Below are 20,075 nucleotides of genomic sequence, written 5' to 3'. Positions count from 1 at the left end.
TAATGAGTTAATGTGATAAAGTAAGTAAAGTCACGCAGCAGCTTTGCATGACTGAGAGCATTTTTCCATTCAAATCAGGTAAGATGACATGTAGAAAACGAGTTCATACTAATCTCTTTCATGACAAGAAACAACTCAATGACTTAGATTAATATGAAGTTGTGAAACTGGTCCTCCAGCCTTGGGTTAAAGGCGTTCAACCACAGGACAAATACATAGACTTCAATTAAATATAACACACAGTATGCAGAGGATTAACCCCACCTCAAGGCTATCACTCTGTACTTCTAAAAGACAGTCGGTAAAAGTGTTATAATCACATTCAAGGACTCAACTCAAACTAAACAAAAGGCATTGTCAACTATAAATAGCATAAAGAAGGAGTTGAAACCTCACTGACTTCTGCAAAGAAATAAATTGAAATGTAGTTGAAGCTCGTGATCACAAGCTGATATATTATTGCTGCAACTTGCATAATGCACTTAGTATAAAATAATGATAAAATATAATAATAATTAATTGGGCCAGTATAAACATTATAGTTTGCTGTTTTATGGTTTGCTATGTAACATCGATGTGTGGTTCTGAACAAATTAGCTTTGAAGTTTTAAAGTAAACATATTTAAATTGGTGATTGCAGCCTTCAATGCTCACTCTATCTTTCTAATCTTGCAGTCTGTATGAAGAGGAACTTGTAAGTCACTACATGTACAGTATGTGCAGCTGCGTGCTGTGCAGACGTCACGCTTCTACCTGAAAAATGACTTTCAAAGCAACAGCATTTTGGTCAAACATTTATAAGAATAAACTAATGAGAAGTTGTCCAATCCTAAAATTGTGAGGGTGACTGTTGCCCCAAAAAATCAAAAGCTGGTTTTCAGTCATGATCTTTTTTTCTTTTTAAACTGTGTTTGTGTGTGTGCGTCTCAGGTGATTGGCAGGTGTAAGGGAGCATGTAGACGATACATCGGTCTCCTCTCAGTTTTGGTTTTCAGTTGCTAAGTCTCTGTGTGCTATGTGACACTTTAGTGCCGGTGGCTCGCTAACTGCCATTTGTATTAACAGTGAAGTGAACCCCTCCCCCCTCACACACACATACCCCCCCCCCCCCCCCCCCCACTTTGATGGCTGCAGCAACACGCTTCTCTTTGGTTACTGATTATTTGCAGTATAAGAAGACTTTGTTTTCTGGCCTGTGTGTAATTTATCTGGAGACGGGGTGACCTACATACACAGGCAGGCATGGAAACTATCAGACAACAGTCAAACCCTAAATACTTGTTCAAATATGGCTGTGAAGTTTGACGTCTTGTCACTTCAGCAGCTAACCAGAGTTAGTTTTCTACAATAAAATATAATGTATAATCTTTAAATGTGGCTCCATTATTGTTTTTTTTAAGTGGGTAAAAAGTTGCATCTCAAAATGTGAAGTCTTCTAGTCAGCTCTGCTGTTATATTGAGCTTTTTTTTGTTGCAGGGGATTTGGTGCAGGGGTGTTAACTGGCTCTCAGCGTTACCTGTTGGCCCAGTTTCTTGTTGTTTATCTAGTTTCTTGTCTTGTCTTAATCCTGTAGGGGCCCCTGTGCACGTGCACATACTCGACATGAAAACCTATATAACACCCACCTAAACATGATAAAGTCTGTGTGCATGTGTGTGCATGTGTGTGCATGTGTGTGGCGGCAGGTGAGTTATAATGTACATAAGGGTTCTACGTGTAGAGCTGCGAGAAAACAAAATATATAATGAGGGGTGGCAGTGGTCATGGCGGTTGAACAGGATCCTGATTGGCTGCCTTCGGTCAACCAGGTGTCCCACTCTGATGATGACCCATAACAGCTAATGCTCTCCATAATGCAGCTGGTCCAGTAACAGCCGAGCCGCAGGTTGACATGTTTTAAAGTTGAAATTCCGGGTTGGGAAATAAGCGTGACGTCACATGCACACGAAGAATAGTCACATGTTCATCAATACAAAGCAAGATACATGACTTCATCCGTGTTAGCAGGAAATGACTGGTTATATCCTGAATGAGACTTGAAACTGGATATGCATTAATAAGAAGGATACTGTGAAGTGTTAACACAGTTCACACTTCACTTTAGGCTGACAGCCCCTTCAGTTGGCAGGGAAACGGTGAAAATAATCAAGAGACGGCCATGTCAACACTGCAACGCTGCAGTTACACTTCTATTAATTGCTCCAAATGAGCAAACATTACATGAAAATCTCCGGATTGAATAGTTCAATAAATTGCTCGCACTGATTGCTGATGTCAGACTAGGAAGAGTGGTTGACCTGCCTTTTTGTGTTCGTTCAGAAATGTTTTTCATGCCATGTTACCACATCTGGAGCCACTGGGATTTGAGCTCACCATACCACTAGGGAAACATTTGTTTGTGTGATCAGGACAGAGAGAGAGGGTGGGGGGTGTGGAGAGCAAATAAAGCAACATGGGGGGATGGGAGTTGGAGGGGTAATTTCCAAGATTTATGGTGCGGCACTTCACGAAATGCATGCATCCTGTAATTAAAACTCCCCCTTGCCTCCAGCAGGCATGTACATTAGCCTGCATCCCCCACCTTAACCCTCTTCAGTCCCCACCCCCATTTTCCCCCCCATCCTACCCACTAGACTATAAGATCCCATGGCAGCTCCGTGTCACTAATGAGGGCTGAATGCCACAATGAGGGGCAGTCTGTTAGAGGCCACTACTGCCACGAATCATAACAGACTTCTCCTAGACGAGCCTTTTATTTTCATTCCTCTGGATGGGTGCGTTAAAGGAATACTTCATCTCCAAAATGATCATTTGTATATCAATTACTCACCCTGTTTTACTTCTTGTTCTAATTCTTGAAGAAAACGTAGTTTTTCTCACATGCCTCCACTGTGAACGAAGAATGAAAACACGGAAAAAGTCTTGAGGAATTTAAGTAAATGGGGGCTGCTTTTAACAACAGCAAAACTATGTCAATACATCAGTTTACAAACTCTCACACAACTCGGGCAGTATAATCCAAGTCGCATTAATCCAGTCGTATGCTCACTACTTCCCAAACATATGCATTTTTGCTAAAAACATACTTTTTAATACACTTATGCACAAGTGTTAGTAAGGTTAGTGCAACAATGCATGTGTTTGGGAAGTAGTGAGTATACGACCTGATAAATGAGACTTATACTATAGTTGTGTGAGAGTTTGTGAAAGGATGTTTTGATATAGTTTTGCGGTCGTCATTTATATAAATTCATCAATACTTTTCTCAGTTTTATTATTTTTCCTTCATTGTGGGGTTATGTGAGCAAAACAAAGTTTTCTGCAAGAATTCAAGGTAACACTTGTTGAGGAATTGATATATAAATTGTTATTTTAGCGGTGAAGTAATCCTTTAAAGCAACACAGAATCTTTTAGTAAGTGACTGCAGTTTGTGTTTTTATTCACTTTCAGATGTTGATGTGGTGGCAGATTAGATTTAGCAAGTAAATCAGATTAATCTCCGCCTGCAAATTTCCATCAAATAAGCATGCAATTTCCTCTATTAGGCTTCTTGTTTGAGTTTAAGCGTACACAGGCGTGTTAAATGTCTATCAGTAATGCAGTCAATACATGTGACGGGATCATATTGAAAATTCCTAAATACAGAGTAGAGCTGCAACAATAAGCCGATCAATCAATTAGCTGATTGACTAATTGATTATTATATTCCAGATTTTCCAGTGTAAAGATGTTCTGCTTTTCTCTGTTATATATGATTTGTAAACTGAACATCTTTTGCTATTGGACTCTTCGTTAGACAAAACAAGCTATTTGAAATTGTAATCGTCAGTTTTTCACAGACATTTTTTAGAATAAATGATTATTCAAGGACGATATTGAGCGGCTGGGGCCAGAAAATGTTTGGCCCTAATCAATTAAGGATTGGTGATTCGTTTTCTGTCGGAATGAATTGCTTCAGCTCTAGCATGTGATGGTTACGAGGGTTAGGCTTTGTCTGCTTGTCTGTCGACTGTGTACTAACAATACGCTGCATGTGTTTCACAACCTGCCATTTTCAATAACAGATTATAAAACGCCATGATCTCCTATAGATACTGTGTGATATGTGGTTGTATAACTGGGACTGATTTGAGTATGATACTGAAGCTTTCCCGCTGCTTTCTCGCCTATCAGAGAGAAACTGTTGGCATCAAGTGTGCGACACATAAATAGAAAGACCTCCAACAAGATATTTCACTATCACTCTGACAAACTGGGCTTGAAAAACAACCGCAGGCTTCAATGGCCTCACTGTACTCCTCCGAGTTGGCACCCCACTTTTACTGCTAACTTTCACCAAACTTTTCCAGAGCCCGGGGCAGCTTGAACCACATCAGGTTCTCATCAAGCCAGACTGCTCCACATTTTCTCTCGCTGTCATCTCCTCTTATGAACAGAAGGCAACTGATTGGTTTCTCATGACAGACCTTTTAGGGGATGAATGTCCTTTGTCGTGATGTAAAAGTGAAGTTTGTCTATTCGATGCATCAATATTATGTATTCTTCTTCTTCTTCTTCTTCTTCTTCTTAGGTATTTTTATGTCAGATCTCAAACGTTTGTTGTATTTTATATAAAGTTAAACGTTGTTGCTTCTCTCTCCTTCTTCTTCTACAGCTGTATGAACTGGATAGAGACCCAAAGAGAAAAGAGTTTCTGGATGACCTCTTCAGCTTCATGCAAAAAAGAGGTATGTTACTGTGTGTGCGTGAGTTAAACACTGCATCACATTTGCGCTCCCTCATTAAAGTGCACTTACATCCTTACATGTTCAGTTTCTTATCCTGCCATATTATATCTCCTCGCTATCTCCAGCCAGTCTCATGCAGACTCTTTTTCAGACAATATTTATTACCGTAGTTGTAGACAAACAATGTTCCCCCCTCCCTCCACCCCACTTCCCCAGACCCATCCCAACAACACATAACAAAACATTACACTAACAATAACGTATTGCTAACAAAAGATGAATGTGTGACATAAATCTACACAGGGGAAAAACAACAAGACAACACAACAGTATCAAATTAAATATACAAACAAAAATTAAAAATATTTTCAACAATTATGCCTCCGCTCTAGGTAGTACTCCATGCCATTCCTGTCTCAAAGGTGATACTTATGTATATTATTTTTAGGTAACCATAAGAATGTTACGTTTAGTTAGGGTATCTCTAATGCTTACATTTCTAAGGAATGTAATAAGGTTTCCATTTTGTCTATTTATCAATATACATGTTATCTTCTCTAATACCATGAGTGATTCTTAATACTTAGTCGATTCATTTTCCTCCAATAAAGAGCAATAAGCTGTTTGGCTTGCGAGACACACATGTCTGTCGCTCTTCCTCAGTTTTAAGTTTGAAGAGTACGTAAGTAAGTTCAAAATGTAAATCTTAGATTGCAGAGGGTCAGAGGTGATTCTGTCCATCAGATGTTTTACTCCTTTCTGGAATCCTTTACACACAGAGACTCTTAATAGTTGAATAGAGAGGGATGAACCCCCCCCCCCTCTCTCTTTGACATATGACACAGCACCCTCTACTCGTCTTTCACTGACATGGGTGGGGTTTTTATTCCTTTCGGAGATGATTGCTTTATGGTCGCTCAGCCCCTCGTCTTTCCAAGGCTATAACTAGAAGTAACACATTGTATCAATGCCTGTAAACGGATTGGTTTACCTTCCGCTCCTGCTGCTGGTCCACACGGTGCTGCACAAACGTCTAACACACACACACACACACACACACACACACACACACACACACACACACACACACACACACAGCCACCGTGCAGGATCTTCACACTGGTGCACACACGACATACAACATACAAAATTGGCAACTAAAAATCCAATTTCTGATTCAGTGTTATATTTGCATGTCTCGGGTGCACAAATGGCCAACAGCTCAATTCAGATCTTCCTTCCCTCATAAATGCCGTGCAGCCTTGTTAATTTGACAAGATGATTTATGGCTGATATAATCATATCAGCGGGCCAACGATTGACATGAGAGACATGAAACACGTGCTCTCAACTGAAAAAACAGCACTAATAGTTTACAGTGTCGGGTGGATCTGCCAAGTCCGCTCTGAGAATGTGAGAGCGCCATCTGCAGGTCATACCGATAACATTGCTCCTTAATATGTTAAACGTGGGCCTGAAGATTGGGATCAGTCTGTGATTACATTAATATAATTTGATGGAAAGATTAATAAAGGCTGTTTTTCCTTGCTGGGAAAAGGACATTTGTCACAGATTAATCCAAAATTGGAGATATTGATTGGCATTTTGTCTCATGCTTGAATTGTCATTAACTAACACTCTCATCATTTGAAGACAAGAAAACATATTTATCCGGTTGAGTAACGTCAACCAGAAAAATACTGGTTTATATATTTTATGAAACACTAAATGTTTAGATGTTTACACAATGCTTTATTCCCTATACCTTTTTGGGTATCTCGCCCTAATTAGGGTGGTGTCGAAGGTTGTTTCCTGTTTCCTTATCAATCAGTCACATGACTGCGTTTTGATAAATTTCGTTAAGCAAATGTCAGAGAGTAGGCAATCATTATAGCATCATTCTCAGTAAAATGGTGAAATTCTTAAAGCTCTTTTTTGTGTGTCAAACCCTAAGAATTCCTAGCCATAAGCCTTTTTCTGTTTTTTTAATCTCTGTGTTGACCTTTACCCTGTGTGTGTGTGTGTGTGTGTGTGTGTGTGTGTGTGTGTGTGTGTGTGTGTGTGTGTGTGTGTGTGTGTGTGTGTGTGTGTGTGTGTGTGTGTGTGTGTGTGTGTGTGTGTGTGTGTGTGTTACAGGAACGCCAGTGAATCGTATTCCCATCATGGCCAAGCAAGTCCTGGATCTGTACATGCTCTACAGGCTGGTGACAGAGAAGGGCGGCCTGGTGGAGGTAATCAACAAGAAACTGTGGAGGGAAATCACCAAGGGACTCAACCTGCCTACCTCAATCACCAGTGCAGCCTTCACCCTCCGCACACAGTCAGTTGACACACACACACACACACACACACACACACACGAGTGATCACACCTCCAGTTGTTTTTCATTGATCTGTCTTGTAGCTGAAATGTTACTCACTTACATTTGTGTGTTAGGTTTGTTTGGATTCACACTGCTCGTTACAAGCCACAAGGGTCTGCAAACAAAACGTACAAGTAGCTGTTTTATTGGACTGTTTTGGGTACTTTAATCTTGCTCAGAATAGAGATCAATAACACAACTGATTTGAGTTTCTATAACTTAAGTCAGCCAAAACTCTCATACCCATAATCTGTTTTTTCTGCTCAGCGGTTTCAAGCATGTGCATCAACCATTTACTCCGTGTGTTTGAAGTCACTTTCTGTAGGTTCGGATTGCATTACATTCTCACTCCTAATTAGCTGCACCGCAGATCGCTTCTTAGGAGAATGAGAGTTTTTCAAGATTATTTATTTATTCTTCTATCACGGTATCTTTGATTATCTGTGATTAACAGCTGGCATGTTTCACTGACGCTACTGATCTAGTGGGAACAGTAACTAGGCGTTTAAAGGGGGACTCAAGCTATTTAGTATTCTAAAGTTTGGGAACTCAAGGGAGGCAAATGGTAAATATCAAAGCAGCAGAGGCCGAGATATCCTGTCTTTTAGTCCCTAGTATGGGTGATACACCAAAAAGAATAGGTCCTACACCTCCCACAATGCACCCTGGTAGCATCTTCTTTAGACCCTGCCTGCTGGGAAAGGTCTGTTAAACTCTGTTACTCAGGATTTCTGTTCAAATGTGTCATCTGTAAGCTCAAACGAGACAATCCTGATGACATATGGTATTACATAACATTTATTTAGCTAATTTAGCTTAAAATAAATGCATTTAACCATGTGGTAACACAACACAAATTACAAGAATCATGCAAGTAGTTTTTATTGTGTTTAATATAAATATGATTTTATGGGTCAAGATGCAGTTTGATCAAAGTTTTCAGGTTGTAGTTTTCGGGGAAGACATCATGCATGTTTTCACCTGCTGAGAAGCACAGAGAACTGCAGAATACCCCTTTAATATGACTAATGGTTCAGCCCAGCCAAGACTTTTATTTTATGACTAAAAGTTTTTTTTACATTTAAAGTTTTCAACAACACAAAATCAAATCATAGAAAACCCAAACAACACAATCCCTAAACAACGTCAGTCAGAAGAAAGATAAAGGTGAGGTGAGGATTGACTTACGCTAAAATATAAAGATAAGCAAATAGACAATAACAAAATAATCAATAGACTAAGGTAAATATAAATAACAGCATTAACATGGCATGTTAAATACACATGGTATTCGTATTCATATTCCTTAAAAGATGAATGTTTAAATAGTGTTTCTTTTTATGTATTTAAGTTTTAAACTAATTGACATTTTCAGCAGTATATTGACAGACTTTTAGTGAAACCTAAATACATTGTGTTCCTTTCAGGTACATGAAGTACCTGTACCCATATGAATGTGACAAGAGGGGTCTGAGCAACCCTAACGAGCTCCAGGCAGCCATCGACAGTAATCGGCGGGAGGGCCGACGACAGAGCTTTGGCAGCTCCCTCTTCACCTACTCGCCTAACGGGACGCCCACCATGCTGTCCTCTCCGAAGCTCCCTTCAGCCAGTGTGGGCCTGACGATGGGCACCAATGGGGCCTCGCTGACCCACATCCAGAAGATTAAGAAAGGTGAGATTTGCGCATGAACTCAAATCACATCGGACAAACTGTTGGAGTCAATGTTTGAAGACTTGGAAGAGTGAAAGAGATTATTTTGAATCGTTAGAACATTAAATAACTGACTGTAGCTTTTGTTCTTTTTTTAATTTATTCTAAAAATCATTACAACTTGCCTGCATCATTTTTAAATGAATGTATCAATCCTTCATATGACTGGAGATAGTTCCTCTGTGAAGTTGGGACATTACCAAACCTTAAGTTTCAAAGCAGTGTATTTACTACCATAAAGTATTCTTGAGAAGAAAGCTCAAATCTTTTTCATTTATTAGGAATGTATTTGCTGTCCTCTGTCCACATAGTATCTCAGACCCGTTGTTTTTCTGTCAGTGTGGTCAGGGAGGAACGTTATTTATAATTTTCTCGGATAACACATCATATTCAGTTGTATCTGAGTTAAGTTAACCCTTCTCTCCCTCTCTGTGGTGTCCGGCAAGAAGAGGATGGAGGCCATCCGCTGATGGGGCTCAGTATGGCTCGTGTGCCAGGGGGGGCGCTGCATTGCAACTCGTTGGCCACTGTGCAGGCAGCGGCAGCTCAAGCAGCGGTGGTGGCTCAAATGGCAGCTCTGGAGCAGCTAAGGGACAAACTGGAAGCCGGCGAGCCACCAGAGAAGAAGATGGCGCTGCCGGCCGAGGAACACCACCGACTGCTGCAGAGAGCTCTGCAACACAACCTGCTGGCCATGACCGCTCAGATACCCATGAACATCCGCATCAATAACCAAGGTACCGAACACACAGTGTATATATTCAGTAGAACAAAACAACCAGTCAGACGGGATTTTTGACATCAAATGAAGAAGCCTGTGCTGCCCTGTGGTCATTCTTACACCATCTAATCAACACAAGATTCCTAACATGCAGTGGTCGATGTAATAGAGTCATTTCTTTGTAATAAATTGTACTTAAGTCGTAGAGTAGTAAGAGTAGATGTTTTGCAGAAAAGGTTTTACTTACTCAAGTACTCTGTTACATTGAGCAACACTGCCTTTACTGATACATCAAGGCTATAATTAATTGTTATATTGCGCTGAGCTTACACGCACCACAGCGATTTCCAACAGCAAGTGATGAAAGACACACGCATGAGTACAAGCGATGTTGTCACCACAATAATGTCAAATTCAACTCAAATTCCAAATTTATGATCTATGACTTTTGTCTTGATAAATGTAGATCTAATATTTGTTACTACAATATAAGATGAATGTTTTTATCTTTGTTCAATTAAAGAAAGTTAATACCTGGCCATCTATTTCCGTCGGAGTGGCAGGTTGTAGCAGATAGGAACAGTTTCATTTAGTTCAACAGACATCAATATATGCATATAATTCACATAAGAATACAATTATAGCCCCTGGTGATTAAGGACATTGCCTTATGGTAACATGTGCATGGATAATGGAAGGAAATCAATACTCATGTATTTAGAATTACACGTTTGATCCTCCAGAGAGATCTAGCTCAGAAGAAAATGTTATAGGAATCTGCGACAGTGAAAAAGATGCATATCAATATTACCACATCTGCCGTGGAATTTACATTTCATTGTTTTGCTTCAGAATTTGCACAAGCTGGATTTCACATACTCTCCCTCTTCCTGGCAGTTAGTATCTCGAGACATAATTGTCATCTCACGACAAACCACAGCAGCCAACCGTGAGGAAGTAACCTACAGCAGGCCTATATGTTGACCTGTTTAGATTATAGAAGCAGCATACATAGTGTGTGTGTGTGTGTGTGTGTGTGGTGTGCGTGTGTGTGTGCGGGGATTCCCTTCTGTCAGACACTTTGATCTTATAGCAGTTTCTCAGTACTGATGATACAGGTGACTTCAGAGAAATGTTGGAGTTTTTTTGCAAAATCACACACAAAGTTACAACGTTGAATACCCAAAAGGTAAAAATGTAGCACACGCGTAGATCTTCACTAATCTCAATTGAACTCATTTATTCCTGGCCGTGTCAAACAAACATGCTAACGTTTGGGCCTGGTGGCTTTCCTTAGATCAGAGCACACACAAAGTTGTGAGAGAGTATTGTGTTGTTGAGTTGCTCTGTTTGTTTATAGATAGTTGAGGAAGGAGGCAGCTCGGCCTGAATACATGACATGACCACGAGCTATTAACACCGCATTCCGCTTTGGTGGCACGTGATGTGTTAAAATGACGTGCCGACACCACGGAAACACCGCCAATGGAAAGTCAATCGGGACCTTTTGTCATGGTGGACATTCAAATTCCATGGTTCAACAGAAATACGCTTGCATTAAAGTCCCCTTAACGAAACTGTGATGTTTTCTTTCCTAAACCTAACCAAGTAGTTTTGTTAAGAGGTTTGTTTTGTTTGTCCTCCCTTCAGAGAGAAGGCAGGACTCGGCCCTGAACCTGACCACCAATGGCACAAGCAGCATCAGTATGTCGGTGGAGCTGAACGGAGTGGTGTACACTGGTGAGTAACGCTGTCATGTGGCACAGGGAGTCCAGCTGATCGCTTCCTTTCCTCTCAATAAATATGTACTTTAATGAAATCAAAGTTTCATTCATAACGTTGACATTCAAATTAGAAATCAACTTCTTCTTCTTTCTTTTGCATGTCGATTCTTTCTGCTTGAAACCGGTATTTCTGCACATGATTAGGCTACAATTATAATATAAATATTGTACTATTTGTAGAATGAGATTCCAGTGGTGCGTAGGATTTATTCTGACTCTAATGACTCACACACTTCCACGTCCAAAAGTCAAAATGTATTGCAAATAGATAGATCTAATCATTTCCAAAATTCTCTGGTTTTATCTGAGAAATATTCTGCTTTGATCCATATTTGTGGACATTTAGTCCAAAACACTTGTTGGCTCTCCCGCAAGCAGCACACAAAGGGAGAGCAGCACTCTAACAGCACCATAAATGACATTTATATTTTTTGTTTAAGCTTAGAGATGAAATTACACGGGTATATCTTGTATTCTAACTTACATTTTATCTTTTCCTGTCCAGGCGTTCTTTTTGCTCAGGCGGCAGCAGGGTCGGCTTTGTCCGGAGGAGTCGGATCGTCCGTCTCCAACAAGACGGTCAGCAGTCGTGTCAGTCCACAGCAGCAGAACACACCTACCTCAACCTTCAGCAACCCGTTGTCTTAACAAACCCCCAGCCTTTTTTTTCTTCTTTTTTTTTAGTCACCACGCTAAGTAAAGCCAAAAATCAACCTCATTTACTACATAATCTATGCCAAAAAGAGAAGAACCATAAACTGTACAGAAAGACTCAAACTGAAACTCAGATCACTTGAATTACACTATCTCAGGTTTTCTCTCATCAACGCACCTCTTTTGTTCTTCATAGCCAAAATGATTTCGGAAAAAAAAAAGATTATCTCAACCGAGAGCCAGTATATGCTAAACAAATATGTATGCACAAACTGTGAATTATTTATTTCTGCATAAATGTACAGATTATTGGAGAACAAAAGAGAAGGTAATAACTAGAAAGGGTAATGCACTGTTTACACACAAACACAGCTACTGATTAACAGCGATGTTTTATCCTCTAGGGGAGAGATTCTTTTATTTTATTTGACCTTTTTATTGTCATTATTGTTATTCTCTTAACTATGTTTTATCATTTAAATCTTTAACAATCCTCTCACTGCAGGAAAAAATATATATTTAGAATTCTATAAAAAAAAGAAAATATTAATATCCTCTATTTTTAATCAGAAAAGCTTTAAAGGTATATGTTTTTTCGTCAGGGCATATAACAATGTACCGTTGTGACCTCATTTTATGTAAAACCTTATTCACATGGGTCTCTATTTGGATCTCCTGTTGTGTAGCGAGATACACATTCTTTAGTGAAACAGAAACGTAAAACAACTGGATCTCAAGAATCTGCAAGAATTTTGGTTCACTTTTTTATACATTTGATCCATTTTTGATTGCTACCAGAGTCTGGGTAGCAGCTAATTCCCTAGAATGCTACGTAGCTGATGAATTAAAGCAGCTGTTGTGGGTCTTCCTGATACAGCTGGCTCATTTTATATCTAAAATCCTCACCTGCTTGTTGACATAAGGCCAGTTCAATGTATATCTGTGCCAATCTTGCAGGTAGTTTGTCAAGCTTTGTGTTCAAAATGGCTGTTTTGTAAGAGTAAGGTCAGTTGTGCAGGCGGGAAAATAAACTAAAGCCTTTCTTTTCCCCTCAACACGCTGGATTTTCTGAGCCTCAGCGGGCAGATTGTATGTGAATAATACACATTATCCATTGCTCTCAGGTGTCCGTCTGCTCATCGCTTTGTAAAATATCTTGACAGAGCCAGATCAAAGCTTGTCAACATCTTTCTCTGCAGAAAGATCCAGCTTCTTCTTTTCTTTAACTTGGCCTTCTAGTGGCGTGATTGTCTTAAGGTCAGATGCATGCCTATATTTGTAGATAAAGCCCGTCAGCGATCGGAAACGAGGCAGGAAAACTGTGATTTCCTGCCTTAAACTCACAGGAGTCGTGTATCCACTAAATCCTTGTCATTGTGGAGTCACTCACATGGACAATCAGGTGTTAATTCAGCTCATATGTGATGTGTTTTTGTATTATAGATTACAGATGCTTTTAATATTGTTTCAGCTTTGTGTTTTGCATGACTTAGTGCTTCTTCTGATCCAAGTGCTTCTTATCCTGTGCAGTGACAAGGACCGGGTCTCCTTGAGACTGGCTGTCAGAGATATACTAGAGAATGTCTTGTGATCCTCTGACTGTTTTTAGATATTGCTTAATTGGGGCTTTTGACAATGTGATCTCAGAGGTAATCGTAGCTGCAGCTGAGCCCTCGCTTGTGTCTTAGTGTTTGTACAAACTCGCTGCAGTTAGATTTATAAAAAGTAATCGGCCACAGTGGAGATACCATATCTTTCACGTGTAGTGTTCTGCATTCTGAAGTAGATCAATCATTCAGCTTTTTTAACTTTAACCTGTGTTACTTCTCTGGACTGTTAAAGATCACCTCCCACCCCCCACCCCCCCTCACACACACCCCCCCTCACACACACACACACACACACACACACACACACACACACACACACAAAGCAGCCTCATTCCTACTGATGTTAGGAAGTAAATCAGGCTTTGTATGTGGGTCCTGTTCTGAGGCCTTAACACAGCATGAGGTGACCAGAGAGCCAGCAGTACCTCCGTCTAATCAGTTTTTACTGTTCCAGTCAAATATCACCAGATGGCTGCTTTGATTCTGGACGCGCCTCTCGTGGGAAATCACCACCAGCTGCTTCACAAACACCGGCCAGTTTTGAAAAGTAATCTTTTTCAGAGACCATTACAATCCTTAGCCTAAATGTTGTTCTTAAGGTTTGTTAAAATAGTTAGGAGTGAACTGTCCAGCCTTACTTGTTTTGTTACTTCCTAGAAAAGAAAAATGGAGCTTTAGTTTGATTTTAGAAGTTTGTCAGAGGCAGAACTGGAAGCAGTGACAGGATCTCATTAGTTGATCTCAATGAAGCAGAAAACCACAGTGACTATAATTACATGCACAAAATATTCCTTAAAAGACAATATTCCTACTAAGCTGTTTACATGGCTAATGAAAATGAGTATTCCACTAATATTCCCCTTTATATGCAGCCGTCAAAATACTTTTCACCAGTAGTGGACCTGCTGATATCCAAGTCTTTCATAATGTTTAAAAGTAGGCGTGTTTCTCCTTCCTATCACAAATGTGGGCTTTTATTTTGGGCATACGTCTCTAGTTTGTGTACATCGTGTTTGTTTGAGGTCTTACATGTTTACACTTCTACCACCTGTCGGCTAAGAAAACCATTGTTAGATAAACTAGCCAAATGTTCCCAATGGCTCCTCAGCTCCACCCAGCGAAGGCCCTGCAACACACACAATCACGCACACACACTACACAGGGCTGAGGCAAAGGACACTGGGGCCGTCACACTTTAAATGGATAATTGAATCATAATGGGGAATTATTTGCGGCTCACTAACCTTCAGTGGTTATTAACTGTTACTGCTACTGTAACTGTTAGCTTGTTCCATTAATCTTGAGCTTTCTCAGGCATTTCAATAAGTTTATAGTTCATCTACTCAACACCAAATACAGAACTTTGTCAAGCGCGATAAGGAAGTTTGTTTCAACTGTTTAAGATAATAAATGCTGAACCTCAAACACTCACAAAGACAGTTATAAAAAGGAATAAACTGCAGTTGTAACAGTAATTGCCTGCAGGTGGCACAAGTGTCAAAACTGCAACAGATGTTACTTTTCTGACCTAAAGGTGGCACAGGCTGTGATGTGGCTTTATACATGGACAAAGTGTGAACTTGATCGTGGCTGAGTAGCAAACCTAGATAACGTAGTAAGACTAGACGAAGCTTTCTTCTGCCTCTGCATTCTCTTGCTTTCATCAGACTAATGCTGCTCTTTGGCTCCGACTGCCTACGTTTCCCTCAGAAGTCATTTTAAAGATATAGAAGAGATGCAGGTGCTAACATACCTTGTTTATTTTGGAGAAGAGCTAGTTGTTTTGCAGATGTAATCAACCATTATGCCTTTTATAATGTGAATGGCATACATGCAGTTTGGATGCAGTCTGATTTCAACACTCACAACCCTGATGGATTATTGTTCAGATTCTCAGTGTAGGTTTGTTTCAGAGGACGGGAATGTGTCAGTGAAAACATGTAACATGTAAAACAGACGGTGCCTTCTGGCTCCTTCTTAGCATTTAGCAGGCATAGTTTTATCTGGTATTCCTTTTTATTCTCCGTTATTATTCAGATGTAGCTATTGTCTTATTTATATTTTATAACAAGCTCGGTTACCAAGAAGCATCAAAATAGATTTTCACTTCCAGGAAATGGGAAAAAGTGAGCATATTTATTTTAGCTAAGGCTTTTTCACCAGCTAGCCTTAACTGGCTGTAGTGAAGTCACTAGGTTTAACTATTTTGTAGTGTCTAATAATTTAATAATTTCTATGGTAAAGTATGATGTCAAACTCAGACTTTTTGAGTTCTCCTCGATTCCTCCGTGTTAGCAGCTCTAAATTTCCCAAATTACAATGTAACTTGATGTTTTTACTCCGTTAGTTTTAGTGACGCGTAGGAACCGCAGCATGTCTCTCTCTGCGTGAGTAGCAGATGTCACTGGTAATGGCTGACAATCAAATAGAGACATGCTGTGGCTGAAAGCATTAGTTTGGGGGAGGGTTGCTGGAGAAAGCAAAATTCAATCAATACTGATCTAAAGGATCAAAATTGCTTTCTTAGAGTTGACCCTTTGACCTTTTGACCCTTGAAACAACATTCAAGCACCTGCCCCCTTCAATGGATCCATTTTTATCGTATATATCTATCGATCGGCTCTGAGGTATTTGCATTTGAACAGTGGAGGTACTGCAGCTCTCTCGCTCACTCTATCTCTCTTTCTTACAGTACTGTATGTGCACGGCAGCATCTTCAGGGAAGGTTTGCGTGGTAGCGACAATCAGGAGACATTAAAGACATTAACACTGTATACCTCCAAACACTCTGACATCCCTTAAACCACAACAAGCCCCGTTTCTACCTCAAGAACTAATATTTTCTCTGCTTCAGCCACAACAGACCTTTACAGGTCGCGTTCAAGCGGGAAAATCTCATCAAAATGTTGTTGATGCTGGTTCTTAAAGACTATGAAAGAGGTTGTAAAGACCACAGACAATCGGATATCACCTTTGGTTATGCAAGGGGAACCAGAGATGTCAGTATAGTTGAGGGTTCAGTTCAAGCTTCAACGTCTTTACTAAGAGCGCCCCTCACTGGAAGGTTTCTGTATCGACGCACAATCAGTTCAGATTTCCTAAATGGAAACGCAAAAAGGTCTGAGCTAAGGCTGCAAATATTTAATGTCATTCACTCTGGACATTTACTGCAAACAAATGATGTATTTTTCAGTGTTTATTTCGTCATTTTACTTCCAGTGTTTCCATAGTTGTTTCCTTGTTGAGGTGATAAAGCCTCATCATCTGACACTTAAAGGCTCCACTGAAACCAGACTCAAACTCTGTTAGAGGTATTCACTTACATCATTTGTTTTCTTACTTAAAAAAAGGAAACAATCAATAATCAAACATCCTGTCTTGCTTGTTTCTCTGTAGCTGTCGTCAGGCAGGTTACTCAATATTGTAAGAAACATTGGAGCAATGTAGCTGTAAAAACTGTATCAGTCTTAACTCTGTATGAAACCACAGTTTGTTCTGGGTTTCTAGCAGGTTTTTGGTTCAGGCCGGTATTCTTTTCTGAATGCTACCAGCTTCTTTTTCTGTGTCTGTGTTTCTGTAGCCGCTTTGTTTTCATCATTATATTAGACGATGCTCGCACCAGACTCGCACGTCTGTAGTTCTTGTTTTGTTTTTTTGTCAAAGTTACATTATTGCTGTGTTGTAATGCAGTTTAAAAGCTTGGGTTGATTTCAAAAGTCTGCTTGTTTGGTGCATTCATGTGCTGTTGTACAGATTGGAAAACAATGACTCAGCCGGATTAATTTTCTCATTCTTAATGCATTTTGTTTGTCTAGGAGTTTGATTTCCCGACAATCCAGGAGGGTAGTACATGTAGTGATTTTCAGGGGCTGACTCCCAATCAGCGCAAACCCTCGGAGACTCTTGTGGTTGGCTTGCTCGCTCTATGTCATAACTTTCAAGTGTTTTACCTTGAAATATTGCTGCTTTTACTCCCACCAGAGCTAAAGAACTTCTTGAAACCTTACTAGATCCAGAGTGTCTTGCATGGAAAATGGACTCTGGCTCCTGTACCCACATGGAAATTCTGCTGGAACATTTACGGGTTATGGTGCATGTGGGGTTTAGGGGCTTTTGACTGAATGTCACCACTGACTTTACCTACATCAGGACAAGGAAAATGAGAAATAACAACATGCCTTCTGCTGTGACAATTGTTGTATGAATTACCTGTATTACTAAGATTCAATAAATAGAATATTTCCAAAATATTGCTTTTTAGGGCTATGAATTATATCATGTTCCTAATGTTTGTTTTTTTGCTCTTTCTTTGCTTTTGCTTTTTTTTGGATATGCTATAGCAACCCCGACACATTACATTTAGAGCAGATTTATTAATATAGCGATAATGATGATGATGATGATGATGATTAATTATGGGATTATTTTAGGGAAGCATGGGATGTGCGTGTGGGCTTCACGTGTCTTCAAGTTAACTGAAACAAGGATCTTGTCTCTTACAACTTCTCAGGAAAATCTACCTCTACCTCCAGTTTGATGCATTTAACACAGTTCAAGTTACAGTTTAGTGGGTTAAGAGGTTGTGAGAGTGGCACCAGGGTCTGAAATGAACTCCAACATACCAGTATAATACCTAACATTAGTTATAATCTCATGACACACTTGAGATTGTATTTAAAACAAGTGTTGTGGTATATGTATGTCATTATCCTGGCTGTAAACACATTTTAAAACTTTTTTTTTTTTTTTTTTTATCACCCTGGTGGGTGACTGAAAGGTTTATTTTGGACTCTGGGAAGTCTTTCTCCGTCTCTCTGTTTCTCTCCGTGTTACAGGTTCGTAACACTTCTGCTGTTTAGTTTATTTGAGCATCAACAACAGGAAACCTCCAGCTCAACAGCTAACTAACAACTCAGTACTGCGAGTCGTTTTTCAGTCTGTTCTATTAATGTGTGCTTATTCCTCCTTTTTCTATAAATGATTACTTTTTTTTTTTTTTTTAATGGGATGTTTCCCGGTAACCACGGTAACAGTGAAGTGGCGGGCAATGCAACAGTTTTTTGTTGTTTTTGAAGGGTGAAGAGCTATTCTTGCCTATTTACTCAATATGTGTTTGTGTGAATACTTTTATTTTGAATCTGAAATTAATAAAATATCACCTTTTCTTAAATGTCACCAGAGTTTTGAATGTTTTTTTTTATGTATAAGTAAAATAAATTATACGAGATGGGTTCCTTCCTCTCTAATTGGTTATCTTAACTAAGTCGTTAATTAAAATGTGTACGTAATTTATTTAATATAATTGGCACCAAAAAGCACTTAACGCTCCACATGAGCCTTTTTACATATTGTTTTAGTTATTAGGGCTAAAAAAGATTTACAGCCTCTTCTGCATATTTTAATTGTCTTATAGTTTGATTTATTTGAAATTACAATATCTTTTGTAATTGTAGCGAAGTAGAAGTATAATGTAGCAAAAAAATGGAAATGCTAAAGTGAAGTACAAGTTACTCATAGTTGAATTATGTGTAGTATTTGGGGGGGGGTCTAGACTGTAAAATAAATCTTAAAAGTACTTGCTGTTACGGTTTTAATTGCTTTTTGTTTTAGAGAGTGCTGAAGTGAATGAATGTATTGGTCGAGCTCATTGCTAAAGGTGATAAAGTGTGGTTTATTTGTGAAAAGCCGCATATTGAAAAGGAATTTGGCCATTATAACATCAAGATTAATCGTGTACACAGTGTTTTTCAAATATAAAATCAATACTTTGACAATTTATGAATTATGATTCCTTAGTTGTTACTTGATGTCACCAAATGTTTTCTAACTGCAAGGGTCTCTTTCCATAGAAGGATTGGCAAGGTATTGATAAGCGACTGGAAGTTTCTGGCTGTCTGCCTGCCATCTTGGTTTTGAGAAATGTATCTTGCACTTACAACAGCTTGCCACTTAGTAGCAGTGTATGGGATGATACAATAGTCTTCTGATGTGCAACTATACCATCAAAACCCATGCATATACAAGGAAACAGCTTTTGAATAGCTGTCCACTGTAGTGACCTCTATGCATGAAAGGGTTAATAGAAAACCGCAGCAACAAAACTTTATACAAAAGAAACAATATCTCACCTGTTGTAGAATACACGCGCACACACACACACACACACACACACACACACACACACACACACACACACACACACACACACACACACATATATATATATTTGTGGAACTCACATTGTTGTGGCTGCATTCAATCATTTTTGGATAATGTGCAACATGTTCAATAAGAAAGTAATCCAAAAATTACAAATATTGCCATATAATTTGTATTCAGTCATTGACTACATTACAATAGTAATCTGACTCAACCATGCTCATCGACATAATCACCCTCGAGCCCTGTAACGTGATTCGCGTCTCAGGTTGACGAGTTTTCTGAAGCACCGCCCAATAATGGTGTCCGCAGTGATGAACCTATCGCACCACGGCAGATTT

At 39.4% G+C, this 20,075-nt stretch overlaps 1 protein-coding gene across 1 annotated transcript in view; it reads left to right on the top strand.

Annotated features, from left to right (window-relative positions):
• Positions 1 to 18,750, top strand: part of arid3a (AT-rich interactive domain 3A) — a 32,370-nt gene extending 13,620 nt beyond the window's left edge. The window contains exons 3-8 of the mRNA XM_029429446.1: positions 4,657 to 4,729; positions 6,866 to 7,049; positions 8,520 to 8,767; positions 9,256 to 9,543; positions 11,178 to 11,267; positions 11,817 to 18,750. Of these exons, the coding sequence (XP_029285306.1) occupies positions 4,657 to 4,729; positions 6,866 to 7,049; positions 8,520 to 8,767; positions 9,256 to 9,543; positions 11,178 to 11,267; positions 11,817 to 11,959 (1,026 nt within the window). The 3' untranslated portion in view covers positions 11,960 to 18,750. The remainder of the gene's footprint in view (positions 1 to 4,656; positions 4,730 to 6,865; positions 7,050 to 8,519; positions 8,768 to 9,255; positions 9,544 to 11,177; positions 11,268 to 11,816) is intronic.
• Positions 18,751 to 20,075: the final 1,325 nt, after the last annotated feature.

This window comes from Cottoperca gobio, chromosome 4 (genome assembly GCF_900634415.1).
Source record: "Cottoperca gobio chromosome 4, fCotGob3.1, whole genome shotgun sequence".
In the NCBI taxonomy this organism is placed as follows: Eukaryota; Metazoa; Chordata; class Actinopteri; order Perciformes; family Bovichtidae; genus Cottoperca; species Cottoperca gobio.
The sequence above is the reverse complement of the archived record's forward strand: the minus strand, read 5'-3'. Positions and strand labels throughout refer to the sequence as shown.